At 49.5% G+C, this 20,911-nt stretch overlaps 1 protein-coding gene across 1 annotated transcript; it reads right to left on the reverse strand.

The window, feature by feature from the left end:
- Nucleotides 1-776: 776 nt before the first annotated feature.
- On the reverse strand, nucleotides 777-20,108 carry UPK2 (uroplakin 2). Its single transcript, XM_019663566.1, has 9 exons — nucleotides 19,987-20,108; nucleotides 7,373-7,525; nucleotides 6,489-6,561; nucleotides 3,961-4,017; nucleotides 3,170-3,691; nucleotides 2,564-2,695; nucleotides 2,261-2,399; nucleotides 1,914-1,984; nucleotides 777-1,252 (listed from the first exon to the last, which is right to left on the reverse strand). Exons 5-9 carry the CDS (start codon nucleotides 3,243-3,245, stop codon nucleotides 1,116-1,118), a joined length of 555 nt encoding a protein of 184 aa, XP_019519111.1. The 5' UTR covers nucleotides 3,246-3,691; nucleotides 3,961-4,017; nucleotides 6,489-6,561; nucleotides 7,373-7,525; nucleotides 19,987-20,108; the 3' UTR covers nucleotides 777-1,115.
- Nucleotides 20,109-20,911: the final 803 nt, after the last annotated feature.

The following is a 20,911-nucleotide window of genomic DNA, read 5'->3' on the forward strand; positions in this document are numbered from 1 at the left end:
CCTGGAGAGGCTGGGTTAACTGTGCAAATAGGAGTGGAATAAGGGTGGGGCAGTTTTAAGGGCAGGTCAGGCATATGGAACAGTCTGTGCAAAAGCCTTGAGGCAAGAGGGAACACAGGGCATTGGAGTGAACATGGTGAGAGCTGAGGGGCAGTTAGGGGAGAGACCAGGGCTCACCTTGAAGGTCACCTTAAAGATTATAGTCTTTATTTTAAGAGCAATGCAAAGATTACTGATCCTTATAAGTAATGTATATTGGAGAGGACAAAAGTGAATAAGGGTGACCATTCCTGCTCTTTTCCCTCAGTTACCAAACTGTACCACTCTTGTCTCTCTACTCCCAGGGTTCTTCTACTTCTGCTCTCTCTTTTGAAAGCCCCTTTAGCCTAGTCTCCACTCCCCTTACCTCCTAGTAACCTGTCCTTTGGTCTCACCCAGGTGACCCTCTGTCTTTCCCATCAGAGTCTCTAATCTTTTCCCCAGCCTTTCTCCTTGTTCTGCGAGCAGCCCCCCATCCAAAGGCCCTCAGGCCTCTAGCCCCCCACATGGTGCTCCACCTCCTGGTTGGGTGGCCTGCTATGGAGGGTGCAAAATCCATAGCCCAGATGTAGGTCTGAGAACTCTGACTCCTGGATTCTTCTCGTATCTGGCCCCTTCCTGCCTCCTGGGGCTATGGGCAGGGAGGGGAGTGGGAACACCTGCAACCTAGACATGGATTCTATAGGTTTGTGCCAAAGTGGAGCCCACGGAACGGAAACACACACAGCAGCATCCAACTTTATTGTAGGGACTTAGTTCACCAAGGAGGGGTGAATTGTTCTTGGGGGTAATTAAATAGGTGAAATGGAAGGAAAACGAATTCTGATAGGGGTGGGGTGAAAGGAATAATAGGGAGAGTTGGGCTAAAATGAAGCATTAGGGGACAAGGAGAGGGGCGGAGGGAGTAAAGGGAATGGAGGTAAAGGCACTGAAGGAGCCAAAGACTGGTGATTGAGGACGGAGAGCAGGCAGTCTTTTCAGGAGAGGAGACAGGAGCAAAAGGCAAAACTCTGTGCTGGAGAGATGGACGGTGTCCTGGACTTCCTGGAGGAGCCCACTGCCCAGTGCAGGTCTCCTCACTTTCGGGTACCCAGTGCCAGGGCGATGATGAAGCCCAGAACCAAGAGGAACATGGCGACAGAGAGCAGCACTGTGATGACCACCATGCCCCCTGTCCGGGCCATTCCCAGCCCAATGGATTCCACCTTCCTTCCTGTCAGAAGAGAAAGCAGAGGGGCCTTTGTGGGCAGGAGGTGCCCCTATCCTACACAAGGCATTCAGCCTCACCCAGCAGTTCTCAACCTGTGGGTCGCGACCCCTTTGGGGGTCGAACGACCCTTTCACAGGGGTCGCCTAAGACCATCAGAAAACAAAAAGATATTTACATGACGATTCATAACAGTAGCAAAATTACAGTTATAGAGTAGAAACGAAAATAATTTTATGGTTGGGGGTCACCACAACATGAGGAACTGTATTAAGGGGTCGCAGCATCAGGAAAGTTGAGAACCGCTGGCCTAGCCCCTCATCCAGCCATCTAACCAGCTATCCCTTCATCTATTTATTCATCCACCATCCAACTGGTCATCCAAGTGATCCAGACATGTATCAAAGACACATTTATGAAGCCACTCCTACATCACTCACTGAAGATACACAAATTAATCAGATACAATCCCTACCCACAATGAATCTTTAGCAGTGCAGGAAGATGAGTGAGTCGACAGGTAGTTAAAATGCCAAGCGCTCAGTGTTACCATAGAGGAAAGCAACGGGGATAAGGGAGCACCCTGAGGGGCAGCTGGAGGGTGGGTGGGAGGGGCCAGGGAAGATTTGGGGGCCTTGGTATGTGAGAGGGAGCAGGGGTTACTTACGAGGAAGTGTAGACATTGGGATCTCTCTACTGGACTCAGTGGATGTCCCCTTCATCACTAGGTAGGAAATGCTTTTGTAGTGGGGTTTGGAAGAGAGACAGGAGAGGATCCTCAGTGAGAATCTGGGACTTGGGGGCAGAGGGAGCCCAGGCCCCCTCCTTCACAGTTGTGCTTCCCATTGTGCCCTCCTCTAGGAGAGGCCCATTCTTGACCCATTTAGCTGTGCCCGAATGCTTTCCCCCATGCCGACCACCTCCCCTCACCCCCCCCACCAACAAATGTCAGGACCCAACTTCTCTTCCTGTACCCGCTTCTGCAGTTGTTCCAGGCCTGGATCTGGTACCTACTAGTATTTGGTTCCTGGCACGAGGTTTGTCACCTGGTAAGCACTGAGCCGGGTGACCGTGAAGCCAGCCCCACCGTCCACCACACTCACCAGTTCCCTTCGCCCACGGCATGGAGGCACCACAAAGCTAGATTTCACCACTGGGCAGGAAATTGGGGGTGAAAAGCAGAGTCAAGTTTCTGAAGGCCCCAAGGAGAAGAGGTAGCATTTAGAGTGTGGGCACAGGAAGGCATGCATGGGAGGAGGGATGCTGGGGATATACTGCGGAAGGGCTAGGGGGATGCCCTGGGACAGGGTAGCAGACCTTTGCTGTCATTGGCTCTCCGGACCATCAGTGTGGCATTGCCCCCTGTGAGGTGACAGGGGGGCAAGGCTACTAGCAGGCTCTCTGTTAGCGCCGAGGACAGCAGACCAGAGAGGCTTGAGATGTTGAAGTCTGCTGAAGGGCCGGGAAGAAGTTAAGTGTGTGTGTGGAAAAATTCAATTCCTCTCCCCCACCATTAGATCCGGCCTAGCCCCCAGGGGCCTTTCTAAGTACCTATGCAGAATCCTCCCCTTCCACTCTGTAGTCTGACAGAACACAGGCCTTTGCGGGCCTGACCACCAGGTGGCAGGCTTGAGCTGCAGAAGCGTAATACTCCAAGTCTCCAAACCCTGGGTGCCAGGAGCGGCAGCACCCAACCTCACCCCTACCTGCAGCCTTGGGCCCTTCTCTACACCTCTTTGCCTCCTGAGTCTGGAAGAGAACCAGGAGTCTGCCCTTGGCTCAGTGACTGATGCCTGGTCACTGTCATCAGCAGGCCCCCACCTCCAACTGGCCAGAAGAGCTCCTCTTTCAGAGCCCTGGAATGCACAGTGCCTTCTATTCAGGCCCCAGCTCCTCCCCACCCCCGCCAGAAGTAGCAGAGACCTGCAGCTCCTGGGGCCAGAACAGCCAGCAGAATCAGGATCAAGGACGAGGTTCTGATGGGTAGTGGGAATGCCATAGCTGGGCTGGAAGCTGAAACAAGCGCTGGCAGGCTGTAGCTTCCTGAGGCAAGTGAGGCCCTGCCTCTGGGGTGGCTGGTTTTGTCCTGGGGGAGGGAGGGGCTGGAGGGGAATCTTGTCCAACCTGCCCCTTGGGCCCTACAGCCTGGGGGGGGGGATATGGGGGGAGGCAGGTGGAGCCAGACAGGTTTTTCAGGATGGGTAGTTGGCCCCCCCCCCCGGCCAGGATTAGAGATCTTGGCTGGATCTTGGTGGCTTAGTCAGCTGCAGAGGGGCAGGGTAACTAAGGTGAGGGGTGGTGGAAATCACCCCTTCTTCTGGGACTCTCACATGCAAGGGCACTGGTGCTCCTGCCTGCATAAGCATGTGGAGCCTGGCCTGCAGAAAAGAGCTTCCCCAAGTGGTGGGAGGTCTCCGCAGCGGGGCAGCAAGTTCTGAGGTTGCCCTGGTGTACAGGAAGAAGAAAACAACCTGAGGGGCTCCTGAAAGGGCCTTGGCGGGGCAAGAATGGAAGGGAAATGGAAACTGGGTAGTAGGGGCAGCAGAGCCAAGGGTTTCAATTCTTGGTGTCCACTGAGGCCCAGGTACTGCTACTGTGAGAGAGGCAGAGCGGGTGTTGTGGCAGAGAGTGTATAGGGGCTCAGATTCCTCTGGAGAGTGGGGTCAAGAGTGCCAAGTAAGACTTCTGGAGAGACCAGAGATGTTGGCACTGACCCAGTCTAGGGGTGGGGGTGGGCACAGTCAGCCTTGGGCACAGCAACCTCTGTTGAACTGTTTGAGAATAAAGAAGAGAAAGAGACCTGGTAAGAGAAAATGAAAAAGAGACACAACTTCTCTGACTGTATCCCCTACCCATGTGCTCAATTAAATGAAGAAGTGAAGAAGGAATTATGAACAGAGGGAGAGGAGAGATGAGGAGAAAGTACTGGGCAGGGGCCTTGCACGCTCTAACATGCTTATCCTTACAGCCATCCTGGGTGGTAGATGTTATTGGCACCCTTTTGTAGATGTGGAAACTGAGACTCGGAGAGGTGAAGTCACTTGTGGAAAGTGGACACTTTGTCAAGAAAGGTCGTAGAGGCCTGAGAGCTCCATAGAGTGGTATGTATGTCTTTTTGCTCCATGAACCACTCTATCTTCCCCAGTCCCAGAGAAGGATCAAGGTCCCGATAGGGGAATGAAGGACTGTTGGGGTTGTATCCTTACCCCCATGGTGGGAAGGTTAGGCTCAAAGCCTGGGATGCAAGCAGGGGTGACAGTAAAGATAGAACTCATGGACCCAAGCAGAAGGTTGGAGGGTCGTAGACCAGTGCTTCTCCAAATTTAATGTGCATATGAATCACCAGGGATATTGTTAATATGCAATTTCTGATTCAGTGTGTCTGAGGTGATGAAGCCTGAAATACTGCATTTCTAACGAGCTTCTGGGTAACACTGAATGATGCTAGTCTGATAGGCCCATAGTTTGAGTTTCCAGATGCTTTGTATTGCACATCCCCACATACACACACCCTGGATCCTCTCTGATGAAGATCAGGGACAAATGTTTTTCCCCACCCAGTCTCCCAGGACAGGCTGCCTTTGGGTAAAGAATTAAATTATTTTGCCCACACCTTGGCTTATGTCCTCGTTTAGATCAGATTCTACTATCATTCTACAAACTAAAAGAGGATCTTTTGTACATTGAGGAGAACTTTGGAGGGAACAGACTAAAGGTGGAATTCCAGGGGTGAGGGGATTTTCCTGGTGCTCTTCAAACCCCCTAGTCACTAACCCAGGAGGATATTTACACTTGGGCTTGGAAGGTGTCTTTTCCCACTTTAGTCACAAGCCAGGAAGCAGAAAGGAGAAGAGGTTGGGTTTATTGCAGAGCAGGTTGTGCTGGGTCCAATCCTAAGCCCCATTCCTATCTGAAATTATGAGTGGGACAGAATAGGGTAGAGGAGGGTAGAGCTCTGACTAGATTTTAAAGGGATAAGAGGGCCCTGTGCCTTTAAACCCTCCCTTCTTCCTCCAACCCCCCCCCCACCCCACCCTTAGCCCTCCCCAGATTTCTGGAGGAGCTAAGAGTTGCTGTCTTCTCCTTGCCCTGCCAAGCTGCTCACTGGCCGCTCTGGAGGCTGTGCTTTGTGGTCTCCATGGGAACCATTAGTTGCTAAGCAACTGGAGCATCATCTGTGCTGAGCTCTCGCATCTAATTATCCCATCACAGTGGCTGAGAAGGGTTTGGGGAGCTGAGAGGAGGGGGAGGCCAAGCAGAGGAGCAAGAGGATAACTCTTTTAGTAGAGCCGATTCATTGACAACACTGAAGTCATTTAAAGCCACAGCACCCAGTTCCTCTGGAGAATTTTCTCATGGCTTGGAGTAAGGGAACTAGAACCACAAATGCCTGTGTCTCTCTCTTGGACCCACTCTTTCTAGTCTGTCTCTCGCTTGGATTCTTGATTCTAAACTCTCTCAAGTTCCCTTCCCTGACTCTTTTCTTCCAAATTCCATATTCAAGTTAACAAACATTTATTAAGTACCAGGTACGTTCCTGGAACTATGGTAGGCACCAGAGATATAAAGGTAAGGTAAGTTTCAGCTCTCAAAGAACTCCTAATCTCCCTATTCTGCCTGGATTAGAAGATTAACTCCTAAATCAGATCTACTCTTGCTGAACTATGGTACTTTTTTGTTTTTCCTTGAACTATGGTAGTTTTGCAATCAGAGGACCTCAGATCAGAACCCAGGTATGTCTGATACACTGGTGGTTCTCTTTCCACAATGCTGCTCTTCTGCTTCCCAGTGAATTAGAAAAATGTGTCTCCTTGACTCTATGGACATGTCAGCCTCTAATAGAAACTATTGTTCTCTTGTTGATGAGTGACACCATATAACTTCTGGTAAGTCACTTTGAACCTCAATTTTCTCACTTATAAAATGGGGAGACTTGGGCTGGCTGAGTGGCTGAGTTGGTTAAGAGCTCGCTCAAGAGTGCAAGCTCTGAGCAACAGCGGTTCGAGTCCCGGCCTGAGCTGAGCAGCTGCTGAGCTGCCAACAGGTGGCAGGATGGCTCAGCTAAGAAAAAAAAAAAAAAGGGAGACTCATTCCTGTGCCTTCATCTGGTAACATATGACAGGTGTAAAAATGCTTTAAAATAAAGGTGCAGAAGGAATGCAGGAGGTCATTGTCATAATGTGTAGGCCAAATTGGGGGAAACCCTGGGGAGTTGAACCTAGAGGTAAGATGCAGTGCTCACCAGATCAATATCATATGATGGTGTGATGGGAAATGGCAGAGCCTTTATCCTTGAGATCTGAGGCTGGAAAAGGCTGTGAGAATAAAAAAAAAATCTCAGTTATTCAGCTGGAAAAGACCTGGATGCTCCTTTTTTTTTTTTCCCCCAATGTTGCCTATGACAAAACCACTTACCCAAACCTGCTTCTAGCTTTGTGACTTTGGCCAAGTTACCTACCTAACTACTCTGAGCTGCAGTTTCCTTTTCCATAGAAAGGGTACAAAATCTGTCTCACGGGGATATTGTGACTATCACTCAAGCTAATTTAAGAGTGTCTAGCATGTTATCTGGTTCAATAAATATTAATTTAAGTAATTCATCTTATCCTCTCCTTTTTATTAAGCCTTAGTGCAGGTGAAGACTAGAGACTCAGAGGCAATAAACGACTTTCCCAAGGTCACTGAGTGAGTAGAGACTGAGGTGGCAGAGAATTTAGAATCTGCTTTTCCAGCTGTGTCACTGATGCAAAGGGAGATGAGGGGGAAAAGTGACTGAGACTGGACCAGCTGTTCCTTGTATAGCAAGCATGCACAGGGGTACCAGGCACACAATAAACATTTCATTTAGTAAACAGTTGTTGAACAACTCTTCTCTGGGTACCATGCTAGGTGGTAAAATACAGAGATGACAAGACACAATTCCTACTCTCAAATTGCTGAGTCTTGAAGAATGAACCAGAGTTAGCCTGATTGAAATACGGAATGGGATATTCCAAAAAGAGGAAGCCGCAAATTAAAAGACTCAGAGATGTGAGTCAGAGATGTTATTCTGACACCATCTGAGAACTATGAACTGTACATCTTGATTAGAAAGAAGTATTCAAAGATGGGTATGGTGATACTTACCTGGCAGGGGAGATACCATGATCATGAAGGTGGTTTTCTCAGGGCAAGGCTTATCCATTGCACTCTGGATGTGCTGACCCCTGCAATTTCCCCAATTGTGGGAAATTCGACTGCATGATTTGTGGTAGTGGGGGACTGCGTTTGCGCTCTCCCCTGAAAAATAAAAAATGATTGGTATGGTGAGAGCTCTAGCTACTGGCAGGGTCACCAGTGACTTTGTAGGCTATGCTAAGGAGCCTGGTTTTTACCCTGAAGAAAACAGAAAGCTTTTGAGGAGTTTTAATTGTGTAAATATCATTCTGGAAACAGTGTGGAGAATGGAATGGCAGCAAGTAATGAATTGGCACATTGTAGCAGGGTTGGTCTGTATGGCCAATAGAATATAACACAAGTGATGGTATGTCACTTCTGAGGCTAGGACATAAAAGGCATTTCACTTTCCTTCATGCTCTCTCTTGGATTGCTCTCTAGAGGACATGGGAACACCTCTATGAGGAGGTCCACATGGCAAGGGATTGCGGTCTTCTGCCAGTATTCAGTGAGAAACTGAGACCTCTAGCCTACAGCTCTGTGAATGTGCAAGCTTGGAGGCATATCCCCCAGGCCCAGTTAAACCTTCAGATGACTGTGATCCAGGCTGACAGCTTTGCTGCAACTTCATGAGACACCCTGAACCAGAAACGCCCAGCTGAGTCTCTCCCAGATTCCTGATTCTCAGAATAAACGTCTGTTTTTATAAATGACTAAGATTTTGGGTGAGTTGTTAGTCCTCTGGATGTTTTCATAATTGAGTATGTGCGTCTAGAGCAGAGGAGAGGTATGGGATAAAGAGAGGAAAGGTGAGCAATGGTTAAAATCATGACCGTGGAAGAATCCTTGAAGAAAGTAGCAAGCAGATGGGAAGGAGAAGACAGCCAAGGGCAGGATACTGGGAAACGCAGCATTTAAAGGACAGATGGAGGAAGAGGAGGTGATGAAGAAGGAATGAGAATTAGGAGGAAAACCAGGAGGGAGTAGATGGAGTTTCGAAAAGGAGGTGTCGAATGATTTGAAGGTAAGGACTGAAAGAGGTCCACCAGGCTTAGCTTTGTAAGAGTTTTGCATATCCTTAGAAGCAGCTTCCTGCAGATCAGGAAAGCAGAAGCTAGACTGTAAGAGTCCAGAGATACCTGAGAGGAAGTAGAGTTAGAACTCTATGGATTGCTTTTTGAAGAAGTTTGGCTGGGAAGCTAAGGAGATATAATGAGGGAATCTGAGATACAGAAAGGCTTATCCATTTTGCTTTTTAAAGTTAAAGATACAAAAGGGGGTATAATTGATGGAGAGGCTTCTGGAGGAAGAAAATAAGGTTCAGATCAGAGGTGTAGGCATTACCCTTTGCCGTAGAAACAACACTTCCTAGCAGAGAGAATGGGGGCAATGATGCAGAGAAATGTTATACTTTTTTTGGGGTGGGTTGGAGTGCGAAAGGATGGGAAATAGAAGATGTAAGTTAAGGGCTCTCCCTCCTGAAGGACTCTGCATTCTCTGGGAAATAGAAAAGTCAAGGGGGAGAAGTGTTTGGGACCTGAAAAAGGGTGAGAGTTTGAAATCGCTGTTGAGGGGAGAGGAGGACTCAGCTACCAAGAGCCTTGAGGAAGGCTGTGTTTGGTGGTGATGGCCCAGATGAGTTTGAGGACCAGTGGTCTTTGGGGGCACTGACTGTATTAGTCAGGGTTCTCCAGAGAAACTGAACCAAGAGGATGTATATATATAGAGAGAGATTTATTTTAAGGAATTGGCTCATGTGATTGTGGAGGCTTGGCAAGTCCAAAATCTGATGGGGGAGGCCAGCAGACTAGAGGCATAGGAAAAGAGTTGCAATTCAAGCCCAAGTCTCTGTGGGGAGAGAGAGAAGGTCAGTCTTTGGTCTATTAGGGCCTTCAACTGATTGGATGAGGCCCACCCATATTTTGGGGTAATTTGATTTACTCAGAGTCCACTGATTTAAATGTTAATCTCATCCAAAACACACCTTCACAGAAACATCTAGAATAATATTTGACCAAATATTTGGGCACGATGGCCCAGTCAAGCTGACACATAAAATTAACCATCATGGGCCGGCCGAGTGGCGCGATGGTTAAGAACTGGCTTGGGAAGCCAGAGGGCCCCGGTTTGGATCCCACATATGAGGGCCAGTGACACTGCCCTCCACAGCTAAGATGCTGAACAACAGCTCAACCTGGAGCTGGGCTGCCGTGAGTCACCAGCGATGGCATAGGCTGCAGCCCCTGTGGCAGTGGGTTGCCATGGGCTACCATATGTAGCCAGCAGCCAGTGTGAGCGGCCAGCAGCCAGCGTGAGCGGCCAGCAGCCAGCGTGAGCGGCCAGCAGCCGCAGTGAGCGGCCGTCCAGAAGCCGGTGACTGATCTGCCTCGCCTGGAAAGAGCGCAATGATGGTGCAAACTTGGGCCAGTGAAGCAACATCCTCCACAACTAGACAGAAGAACAAAATGACAGCAACTTGTCTTTTCCCCTTCCTCCAATTCCCCAGCACTGTTCCCATCCCCCCAATTCTCCAATAAAAATCTTTAAAAAAAAATTAACCATCACATTGACCTTGGAATTTTGGAAGTTTTAAAAATTACTCAACAGTTTGAGTGTATAAATTATAAAATTGTCAGGTTGTACTGACTCAGCATTAGGGTTTTCAAGGCATGGAGTGTCGATGGTATTGGCAAGAGTGAAGGGATGGAAAATAAATCTAGGCTAGCTCTGAAAAGTGATGCAACTGGGTAGAGCACTGAGGGGTTGGGGTGCTCAGTGAGGTCAAGGTAGAATAAAGGTGTGAGAGAAGTGGAAGAGCATGGGAGTATGGATGGGGTAGTATAGAGTGGTGGCCATCTAGATGGCTACTGAGGAGAGAAAGCCAAGGTCTTCGTTGCAGCTAGATGGATCAAAATGTTGTGACGCCAGACAGGGGCTGCAGACCCCAGTGTCATGAGGAGCCAGGCAGTTAACAAATGTAGCAAAAAGAGATGGGTGAAAACCAGCTTGAGAGAGTGTAGCAGCATGAGCTCTGTCTAAAGGGACCACCCCATGCAGCTTTGGAAGAATTGCCTTGCAAAAAGTGGGACTTAGGATGGCCATACCTCCTTGCTTTTTCAAGAGAAGCTAAAAATCTGAATTTATAGGTAAAGTGTTCTTATTTTCAAATTTAAACTAATATACATTATAAAAATGCACTTTGTGGGCCAAACAACATATGTCTTTGGGGCCAGCTTTGCCACTGGGGCCCCCAGGTTGTGCCATATGGGACAGAGTGTTGGAAGGGGACTAGGTATTTCCTAGATGAGCAAAGAGGAAGACCATTTGAGTCTGAGGGGACTGTAGAAGCAGCAAGGGGTTTAGTGTAGCCAGTGGGCAGAGCCCTGGGAAGGAGGGATTGCAATGAAAGGGGTGGGATGCGGAAATGAAGGAGACCTGGCTCACCATGTTTTCCACAGACATGAGGGGATTTTGACAGGGGTTAAGCAGGGAAGTGGCATAATTCAGTTTAGTTGTAGAAAAGTTATTGTAAGGGTAGGTGGAGGCTGATTATGGGATAATTAAGCCTCTTCTTAAGCCTGAAGGAGAGCTAATCCATACAAGACATAATGATGGCCCGAATTAACTTGAATTAATTTATTCAGTAAATGTTTATTAAATACCTTTGCACCAGTCACTGTGCTAAGTGCTGGACATTCAGAAGTGAATAAGACATTGCTTTCCCTGAAATTATGGTCTAGTGGGAGATACTGAGGAGTCCACTACTACACTGCATCAGGATTTTAGTAGAAGTAATAATAACAGCTATTATTTATTGAGTGCTAACCACATGTGCTAAGTCCTTTATGTATTTTCTTGTTTAATTCTCATAACAACCTCTGACATGTATACTGTTATTATCCTCATTTTATTAATGAGGAAACCAGGCCAGAAAAGTTAAATGACTTGCCAAAAAGGCTCCTCACCAAAGGGGCAACTTACATGGGCTTGGGCAGTCCTGAAAGGTTTCCTGAAGGAATTAATAAAAACATGAAAGTTAAGTAGGAGTTAGCAGGGTGAAGGTGGAGGGAGGAGTGGAGACTGTTCTAGGCTGAGAGAACTGCAAAGGCTCAAGATTAGAGAGTGGACCTATTGGAGGTTTGGAGTGGGATTTGGGGAAGACTCTAGAGAAGCGGCTGGGACCAGATGAAGAGCTTTGTAAGCCCCTTTAAGGAATTTTAATTTTTATCCTAAGGATAAAAGGTAGCCCCTGAAGGGTTTAAAACTGGAGAGTATCATGATCAAATTTATGTCTTATAAAGATGATTTTTGATGCTATGTGTTGAATGAACAGCTGAGAGACATTTCAGATGTCTTTTGACATGTTGAGATAAGAATCTAGGCAAAAGATGATAAAAGAGGAGATTTTGGGGTGATGGTTTGAACGGGACAGCTATGGAAGGGGTAAAGAGCAGAATTAAGGATGCCTCCCAGGTTCAGGCTTGGGCAGCTGGGTGGCTGCTGGCAGTCAGTAGCTGGGGCAATGCTGTGGGGATGGGAGGAACAGATTTGTGGGGAGGGAATGGAGATCTTTCAGTTTTGAATTGCTGAATTGAGTGCCTGAAGAACATTCAAGTGGAGATGTGAAAGGTGGTTAGATGCCTGCTCTGGAGTTCCGGAAGGTTGTCAGCACAGGTGTGACAGCTGCAACCTTGGAGAGGAGTACATGCCAAATAAGAAGACAAGGTCAAGGACAGAGCCTGGGACAACAAAATTATGGGCAAAGGAAAAGAGGAGCCTGCAAAGGAGACATAAAAACTTCACGCCCCCCCCCCAAAAAAAGAACCAGCAGGGAGTAGCACCCCAGATACTAAAAGAAGGGCACTTCCAGGAGCTGTTCTGCAGCAGACTGGTTCTCAGGGAAGAGATTTGGAATGTGCTTCTTGGATTTGGCCAGGAATCATAAAATTGCTTCAGTTTGGGAGGGAAGATGTGGGAATGAGAGGGACTGGGCTGGGGGGGAGGGTATTGAAGGACTAAAGGTCTGGGTGGAGTATGGTCTGGGATTCAGCAAAGGGCTAAGAAACCGATTGTCCTGGGAAGAGCTGGTGTAATGGAGGAGGAGAGGAAAGAGCCTTTTCTCTCCCTCCTTCCACCGCAGTTCTTCAGATCCTTTTGGCTGGGCTGGGTCCCCTTCTGAGTTGTCTGTAGGAACTAATGATAGGCATAGGGATAAAGGGTAAGGAAAGGCTCCCTGGGATATTGTTGGCGTGTAGAGGAGATGTGAACTGAAGCAGCAGAAGTCTTCCCTTCAGGCCTGGGAAGGAAAGAGTTCTATCCCCCTCCACAGGGAGTATGGGACAGAGACCTGGGATCCCTTGAACTCAGTGGACAAGGGGCCCAACAGAACTATGACCTTTAGCCTTGGAGTCCAGCCATTTCTGACCCTTACCCCCCACCCCGGGACTTCCAGGTTAGGGTGTGGCTCAAGCCAGTCCCCAGAGAGAACAGGGAGATGCTTCAAGGTCATCTCAAGGAGGACCAGCAAGGTTTGATGAGAAGGGCACAGGCCCTTAGGAATCAAAGCTCACCCACCCTCTGGGTAGGGAGGGGTGGTCTTGGCACAGCTACCCAAGGCCACACACAGTCCTGAACTCTGCCTTCTCCCACCCCCTCAGGCCCTGTTTAATATGCACATCAGATATGGTGCCCTTTACAAAACTGCTATTTGTATAGAAGCCCAAGGGAGGGGGAAGGAAGCTGCTTCTCCCTCCAGATACTTCCACTTGCAGGGACCTGCAATCAAATACCAACCCCCAGTCACTCTACTCACTAGCTCAGAGATTTGCAAAATGTGAGTGCTTATGGTTCCCCAGCTCCTCACATGGCCTTGCTGGAAGTTTCTCCTCAGTTCTGCTGGAAATGGCCAGGCCTCTGCGCTTCCTCCACCCTCCATGGTACTCTCCACCTCAGGCCCTTCCTCACCACACCACCAGCCCTGAGCTCAGAGCTCCCCTGAGCCTCGCCCTTAACCCATCTCACTGTTTGTGGCATATTTGCTGCCAAGTTTCCCCAATTTTCTAAGAGTGGAGTAAGAGCCTTGAACTAGTCCATTCCCCAACAGCTCCCATCCCCCCCCCCCATCCTGTTCTAAGGGTGCAGGAGAAGCCAGGGAACAGGAAACAGGCTCTCCAAGTGGGCAGAGGGCTAGGAGGAGAGTAAATGGCTCTGGACCAGGTGAGCCAGGGCTACACCCCAGCTCTGACTGCTTCTTTCCAGCTTGGGGCCTTGATCTGTTTCCTGTCTATAAATGGAGGTGGGAAACATACCTTGCAGGGCTGTGGTAAGAATGAAATAAAACAAGGCATGAGGTGCCCAATACAGTGTCTGGCACATAGTAGGTATTTAAAACAAGTGTCCTCCCCTCTCTTCACTTTGGTGCTCTGATGAAGAGGCAGAGGAAGAGAAAGTAAGGTTGATGGAGAGAGCTCTCCCAGAGCCAATGAGGTATGTTGGGGGGGGGGATATCTGTTCCTGAGCAGAGGAAGGGAGGGAGTACCAGAGCCCTGGGTCCCTCCAATGCTGCTTTTCTCACTGCCCTCCTTGGTCTGCCCTTGGGGAGACCTCTGGGAAAGGTGGTGCTCATGGGTGGGGGAGGTCTGGTGTCGGGGCACTGACTGGGTCTTGAACAACCCCTTCCCCTCTCCCCCAACTCATAATCCGATTTCTATTCCTACTCCCGCCTCTGGACCCATCACCATGGCAACAGTTTTCTCAGTTGCACTTCATCAGTTTCTCCTGAAAATCTTTTTTTCTGCCCCTTCCTTCAATCTCTCTTTTTCTCCTCTATCAGTCTGCATTCCTACATACTCCTTGTGCTCAGCTTTCTCTTTATCTCTTGGCTTCTCTGCTTCTTGCTCTCCATGTGTCCCTGCCTGCTTCTGTTCAGATCTGTCTCTCTACAGCTTCCCTCCTGTCTCTCCCTTTTCAAGTCCACAATAAGTGGAGACTACTCAGAGATAGAATTCAGCTCAAAGGAAGGAAAAACAGATGTTCTTAAATGGAATGGGCTGCCTTGGGAGGTGTAAGCTCCCCATTACTGGAGGTGTTCAAGAAGATGCTGATACAGTGGTTGCCAGGGATGTTGGTACGGAATTGAGTATCAGAGAGAATTTGTACTAGATAGTTGGTCTTTCAGACCCTTTCCCACCAAAATCTGTGATTCCTCCTGCTTTGCTCTTTCTGTACCCCACCGACCCTCTGTGCTCCCTGTAACTGAGGTTAGTTTCCTCTTTCTCCACCAGGTCTGCCTGAGGATGCAACCTGCACTGTCTGCATCAAATCCATATCTTTTAATTATTTATCATCTTTTATTGTTCTTAAATCATCCCCATCTTATAAGCTCCTTTAGGGCAGGTGCCTTGTTGTTACAGGATAAAAACTTATTAATCATTGACTGTTCTCAGCCTCCCTCTCAACCCCACGATAATTTTATCTTTCACCTGTTGTTGGCAATCTTGTCTTGGCCTGCTCAGTTCCAGGGCTTCTGTAACACAGAACTGGGAGAATAGGAGGTGAGAGATAAGACTATAGAGGCAGGAGATGGGCAACTTTCTTGTGTGTTAGGGAGAACCTGGATAATGGGTGAAGAAAAAAGGAAAATGATGAAACTTGAAAGGCTAAGACAATCCACATAATAAGGAGATGACAGTGGGCAAAGAGAGAAAAGCTCTGTTGACTACAGAGGACAGTAAAGGCAGAGAGTGACTCAACTACTGCAGTGCAGTAGAATAGAGGAGAATGGGAATTTTAACAAGTGGTGCTGTAGGTTATGAATTGGATCACCCTCAAGAGATACAAGTAAAAATTGGGATTCCTTTTTGAAATTATTTTTGATATTTGGTATTTGGGTTGTGGGGCCCCAGAATATATTCAGGCTACATATCCTGTAACTTTCACAGGATCCATCATGGTGCCAGTGAATAGGTGCCCTATTAAGCAACATTCCAGGCCCTGCAGACAGAGCAGATGTGGTTCTCAGGCTGTGGGACCCTGCAAAAAGACAGAAACATTAAGCTTTTCCTCTTACCCCAGGGTTGTATGTCTTAAAAACATTCCCTAATCTGTGACTTCAAGTTACAAATGCCCTAGGAGTTAGAATTGGTTAAGGGGCTTGACAGATGGAAAAAATGAGGCCCAGGGAAGTTAATCAACTTGCTGGAAGTCACAGAGCAGGTTTTAGGACTGGCTGGAACTAGGAATCTGTCTTGTCCAGGGTTTTGTCCACAGTCCAGGGATGCCTTTATAGACTGGGCCAGATAGCCATATGCGTATAAATAGGGTTATGATGAGAGAGAATGGGGGGGGGGCTGGAAGACTAGGGATTCTGACCACCCCTTCCTCTGTTCAGAGCTGTACCAGATGAGGAGCCAAGCCTACCTTCCCAGACCTTATGGCTTCATTGGGAAGTGAGCCAGATACAGGAAGAAGTCCAATGGAAAGTTGGAAGCAAGTGGTGCAGTGGTGTGGTGGAAAGAGCCTGGACTGGGAATTAGGAGACCCGGGCACCTCTTGCAACTGTCACTCACCAGCCACATAATTTTAGGCAATTTCATTTCACCATTATGGGCCTCCATTTCCTCACCTGTGAACATTCTATCTCTTAAAAACAAAAGCTCTATAGTGTTACATATAAGAGCAAATTAATGCAGTAACTAAATATATTCTGTGAGTGCTGTCCAACGCTTGCCCCCCCACCCCAGCCCCAAGGACAATCTCAGAAAGGCTTTTGACTTTAGTTGATGACAAGAGTTAAATATTCCCAAGACTCAGGGCCAGCTGGGTGGCTCAGTTGGTTAGAGCTTGAGCTCTGAGCAACAGGGTTGTTGGTTCAATTCCCATATGGGCCAACGGGTGGCCAGATGGCTCAGCTGATGAGAACGTGTGTTCTCTGGTGCCTTGTCTCTGACAGCCTCCCCTGGGCTAATGAACTCTGCCCTCCTTCCCTAAGAAAACCAGAGCTAAGTGAATATCTTTCTCTCAACAAAACAAGCCTGCTACTTAATCTATCTAATAGATATCTTCCTGATAAACAAGAGCCTGGAGATAAACTCACCAAACCATCTTGTTTTACATTTGAAGACTCTAAGGCCCAGAGACAGCGTGAATAGGCCAAAGTCACATTCTCTTGACTCAGGTCAGTCTACTTCCTTTTGGAACTTGGCGAGTTTATTAGAAATGGGTTGTTCGAGGGCCGGCCAAGTGGGACATTGGTTAAGAGTTGGCTTGGGATGCCAGCTCTGAGCAGCAGGGCCCCGGTTCGGATCCCACATGCGGACCAGTGACTGCTGCACCCTCTATAGCTAAGATGTCATGAACAACAGCTCGACCTGGAGCTGGGCTGCCATGTCTCCGGTGACAGCGTAGGCTGCAGCCCCTGCTGCAGTGGGCTGTTGTAAAGCTACCGTGAGTGGCCGGCAGCCAGCGTGAGCTGCCGTGAGCCACTGTGATCAGCAGTCCAATGGCCGGCGAGCGACTGCCTCACCCAGGAAGAGACCAATGATCACAATACCAACATGGGCCAGTGAAGTGACGTCCTCCACAACTAGACTGAAGAACAAAAGGACAGCAACTTGTTTGCTCCCCTTCCCTGATTCTCCAACGCTGTTCCCCTTCCCCAAAAAAATCTATATATATATATATATATATATATATATATATATATATATATATATAGTCAAACTATAGAACTGGAATTCAGTGATTTGGCTTTCATATTAAAAAAGAAAAAAGAAAAAAAGAAATGGGTTGTTCGAGAATACAGCCTTAGAGATCTTTTATAACATCTGGTTAAGATTCCTTGCTGGGATCCTGTTCTATCTTTAAACCTTCAGTGAGATGTACAGTGCTTGGATAGAACCACACCTTAGGCTGGAATAAGTCTCAGCTCAGATGTTGTTCCTTGCAGGAAACTTTCTCAGACTCCCAAGCCCAGGATAAATGTCTCTCCAAAGTGCTCTCCAAGCCTTCATGACACTGAATTGAAATTGCCTGTTTACTTGTTGTCAATACCCAACTAGGCTGTAGGCTCTGTGACGGCAAGGACCGCATCTGTCTTGTTTACCGACATATACCTTTGTCTAGTCCAGTGAACGGCATATAGTACGTCCTCCATAAATAGTTATTGAATGAATAAGTAGGTGGGATTGGTCAGAGAAGGATTCCTGGAGGAAAACGCAAATGTTGATTCAGATTTCACAATCGACAAGGAGGACAGAGTTGTCCCTGGTTGGGTGAACTGACTATGCAAAAGGAAGTCTTAAAGGAAAAATGGGCAATAGGAAGAGGGAGGGAAGTAAGGCAACTGAGAAGAAACAAAAGAGAGAGAGAGGACTCCTTCAAGATTATGGCCTTTGCTAACCTAGGAGGGCTTCTTGGTAGAGGGGAGAAATAGGCTCAGCCCTGCTGGGTTAAGAGGAAGTGGTTGTGAGCACCTAAAATCCCTTGAGTCTTTTTATGGGGAGGAACCCAGAGGGCAGCTTGGGTGGAGGGGAAGGAAGCTGACAGAATAGCTAGTAGGAGCTTTGAAGCCTGCCTAGAGGTTTGAATTTGGTGCTGGGGTCTGGAGGAAATGGGAATTCTGGGAAGGCCTGGGGCTCAGAAAGAAAAGAAGGTGAGGGGCAGCTTCTTTCTATTGACCCCGCTATTAGGTTGAGAACTTGGGATAGGGCCTATGTGTACTGTTTGTCCTTTTTCTCTTCCAGGTGTCTGGGCACCTGGGATCCACTAGTAGAGTCCCCTAGGGCAAGGATCTGGAAGTGGCTGAGGCAGCCTGCTGAGTGGCCGTGACATGGCAGGGATTGTGGGAGTTCCCTCATTCCATCAGCCTATCCAGAGGAGTCTCTTTCTCACCGAAGATGTAGTTCCTGCAGAAGTGCTCAAGCTGTTTCCAAAGTCCTTTACCAATCTCCACCTGAACTATTGTAGTTTTTGCCAGAGACTGCTAAGCCAGCTCTGGCCACCAGGGGGCAAAAAAGCAGCCCTTAGGTCCATCTCCATTTCCTCACCGACACACACCTGAGGGCCAAGATGGGCGGTGCCTCACCTGGCTCCAGAGCCTGGTAGCCCCGTTAACCCTTTCCTGCCCGTTCTGAGGTACTTCCTTCAGGCAGTCATTCAAAGCATAATTGGGGGGCATATCTGATGGAGGGGGTGTTGCAGAGGAGAGGGGCTAGTGTGGAGGTGAAGTTAGGGTTTCCAATCACTCAGGCCCTTGTCCTAGTTGGAGCTGGGGGAGCATAGAATTTCCTGCCTCCGTTGGGTAGCTACCACCCACCCACCCCTCACCATAGGTGAAGGAGGCCTCTGGAGGCAAGAGAGGCAGGGGCTGTGGTTACCTGAGCTGGGCCTCACAGGCGGGACATTGAGGGGAATGCTGAAGAAGCCACAGAACCGAGTTCCGGGTTCCCGGCAGCCTTCTATCATTCAGGACCCTCTGCAACACTAGTAATTCGGGTGGTGATGGGAGGGTGGCCAAAGGGTGGAGGGAGAGACACAGAAGACTGGGAAGGAGGGAGGGTAGACAGTTACTTTTTGGCAAGAGAGCGGACCAGATTACGCAGCTCTCAGGTGGCGGGTTTTGTGTGTCTCTCCTCGAGTACTAGGCAGCCTTTCAGAGCTCTGACCAGCCCAAGTTCCGAGATTGGGTTCCGGGTCACAAGGTGTTAAACTGTGGGTGGGAGTGGGGTCGAAAGTCACTCCCTCCTTCCCTCCCTCACAGCGTCACCACCTCGGCGTCCACCAGGCTGGCACTTAAGGAGTTAAGTCTGCCCGCAATCTTCAAGACTGGTGCCGGGGAGGGGGTGGAGGAGGAAGGGGAGGGGGTAGAGAAGGCGAAGGGGGAAGTAGACTGCAGGGAGACAGCGCCAGGAACCCCCTCCCCAGGGACCTGGCCCCGGGCCCCCAGCCCCAAACCAGGCCCTGCCCTCCCCGGGGTCGTGCTCTCCTCCCCAGCCCTGCCCCCGCCCTCCAGCTTTGTGTCCCCAGGAGGGTGGGCTACAGGATTTCCAGCCAAGCCTTGGCTGCCTGCTCAGTTTTTCCAAACCCTCCAGTCGGGGAAGGCGGGAGCCCTGTCAGGATAAGAGTCCCTCCCCCACTGCCCCTGCCGGCCCTCTCTCCCAGCCTCCGGTTTCCTGCCCCCGCACCTTTTCCAAACTTCTTTCCCTTTCCGACCCTGGCCCCTGAGCCCCCATCCCCGTCTCTATTCGCTCCCAAGTTCCAAGTTCAGGTTGTAGGGGCCAGGTGGGTCCCAGAATCCTGGAGGTGCTGGTAAAACCATACTCTGCAGGGCGACCCTGAGACCTGCTGGGCGCCAGTCCGACTCCCAGCCAGGCGCCTACTCGATCCCGGGACGTGGCCCCCAGGCCACCTGGAAAGGTAGCCCAGGAGTCTCCCGCCCAGGATGGAGGCGGTGCAGGGGGCGCCGGTAGAGCTGGGCAGCAGGCTCTGTGCGGCCGGTGCCAGGCCCCGGGCAGACTTCGAGGAGGAGCAAAGTGTTCCGAGCGCTGGCACGGCTCTGTCCAGCAGGTCTATTATATAATAATCACCATCTATCAGGAAGCCAGGCAGCTGGAGTAAGTGGGGAAGCCAGGATGCCCGGACGGTCCTCCTCCAGGCCCAGAAAGGTGTCTCCACCAAGCTGGGGATGTTGGAGCAGCCCAGAAGTGAAATGTTGTGGGGGTCGAGGGGCTAGTGAGGGGCGACTGGCAGTCCCACTGGCGGTCTCGCAAACCCCGCCCCCAGAACTCTGACTGACAGTGCCTCGAGCCAATGATTGAAGTCACTGTGGAGCTCACAGTTAACCCTTTCTTGGGTTCCTACTTGCAGGAGTCCCTTCCCAGAAACCGAATCCCATCCAGTCCTGAATCCCTCCCACTACACGAGGTCAGTGGGGAGTACCAGCTGGAGGATCCTTGCGTCCTAGTCACTGCATAATCAGCAGTCCTAGCGCCTCCCTCAGCGCCCCCCCCAGCCCCAAAGTAGATTGTATTACAAGATGTGGTTGTATGTGTACACTCCGCGATTCCAAAACAGGCCCGCGTGGCGTTGTTACACCCACACTGCGCTATAAACAGGCACCCTCATACACCTATACCCATGCCAGCACTTCCACCGACACTCGCTGACACACCTGTGACAGAGACACAAGGAACACACGGTGGTTCCCTGAGTTGGCCAGTAGAGGGAGCCTCTCGATTCCATCAGTTGGCCGTCGGCTTCTCTCAGCCTCTCCTCGCTCAGCCCAGGGTTCCACCCTGAACCCTTGGCTGCCCGGGAGTTCAGCTCTGCATCCCAACCTGGAACCTGCGCTGGGGGAATGAGTCACTGCCCCGCCCAGGAGAGCGCTGTACGTGGCTGTTCCATAAGACATGCCGAATATAGTTGAACTTACTGTGTACCACATTTAAGAGACCCTTTGCAGCACAGCCATCACTCACCCCCACAAACATTGTGTTCTGGACATACTGGGAA

Source organism: Hipposideros armiger, unplaced genomic scaffold, assembly GCF_001890085.2.
Source record: "Hipposideros armiger isolate ML-2016 unplaced genomic scaffold, ASM189008v1 scaffold_396, whole genome shotgun sequence".
Lineage (NCBI taxonomy): Eukaryota > Metazoa > Chordata > Mammalia > Chiroptera > Hipposideridae > Hipposideros > Hipposideros armiger.

Excerpts from the sequence above, each read along its gene's own strand:
- UPK2 (XM_019663566.1), bottom strand. The coding sequence starts at position 3,245 with ATGGCATTCCCACTACCCATCAGAACCTCGTCCTTGATCCTGATTCTG. Across the intron at positions 1,985-2,260 it reads GTGCCAGGAACCAAATACTA|CATTTCCTACCTAGTGATGA; the intron begins GTAGGTACCAGA and ends CCACTACAAAAG. Across the intron at positions 1,253-1,913 it reads CCCAATGTCTACACTTCCTC|GAAGGAAGGTGGAATCCATT; the intron begins GTAAGTAACCCC and ends CTCTTCTGACAG.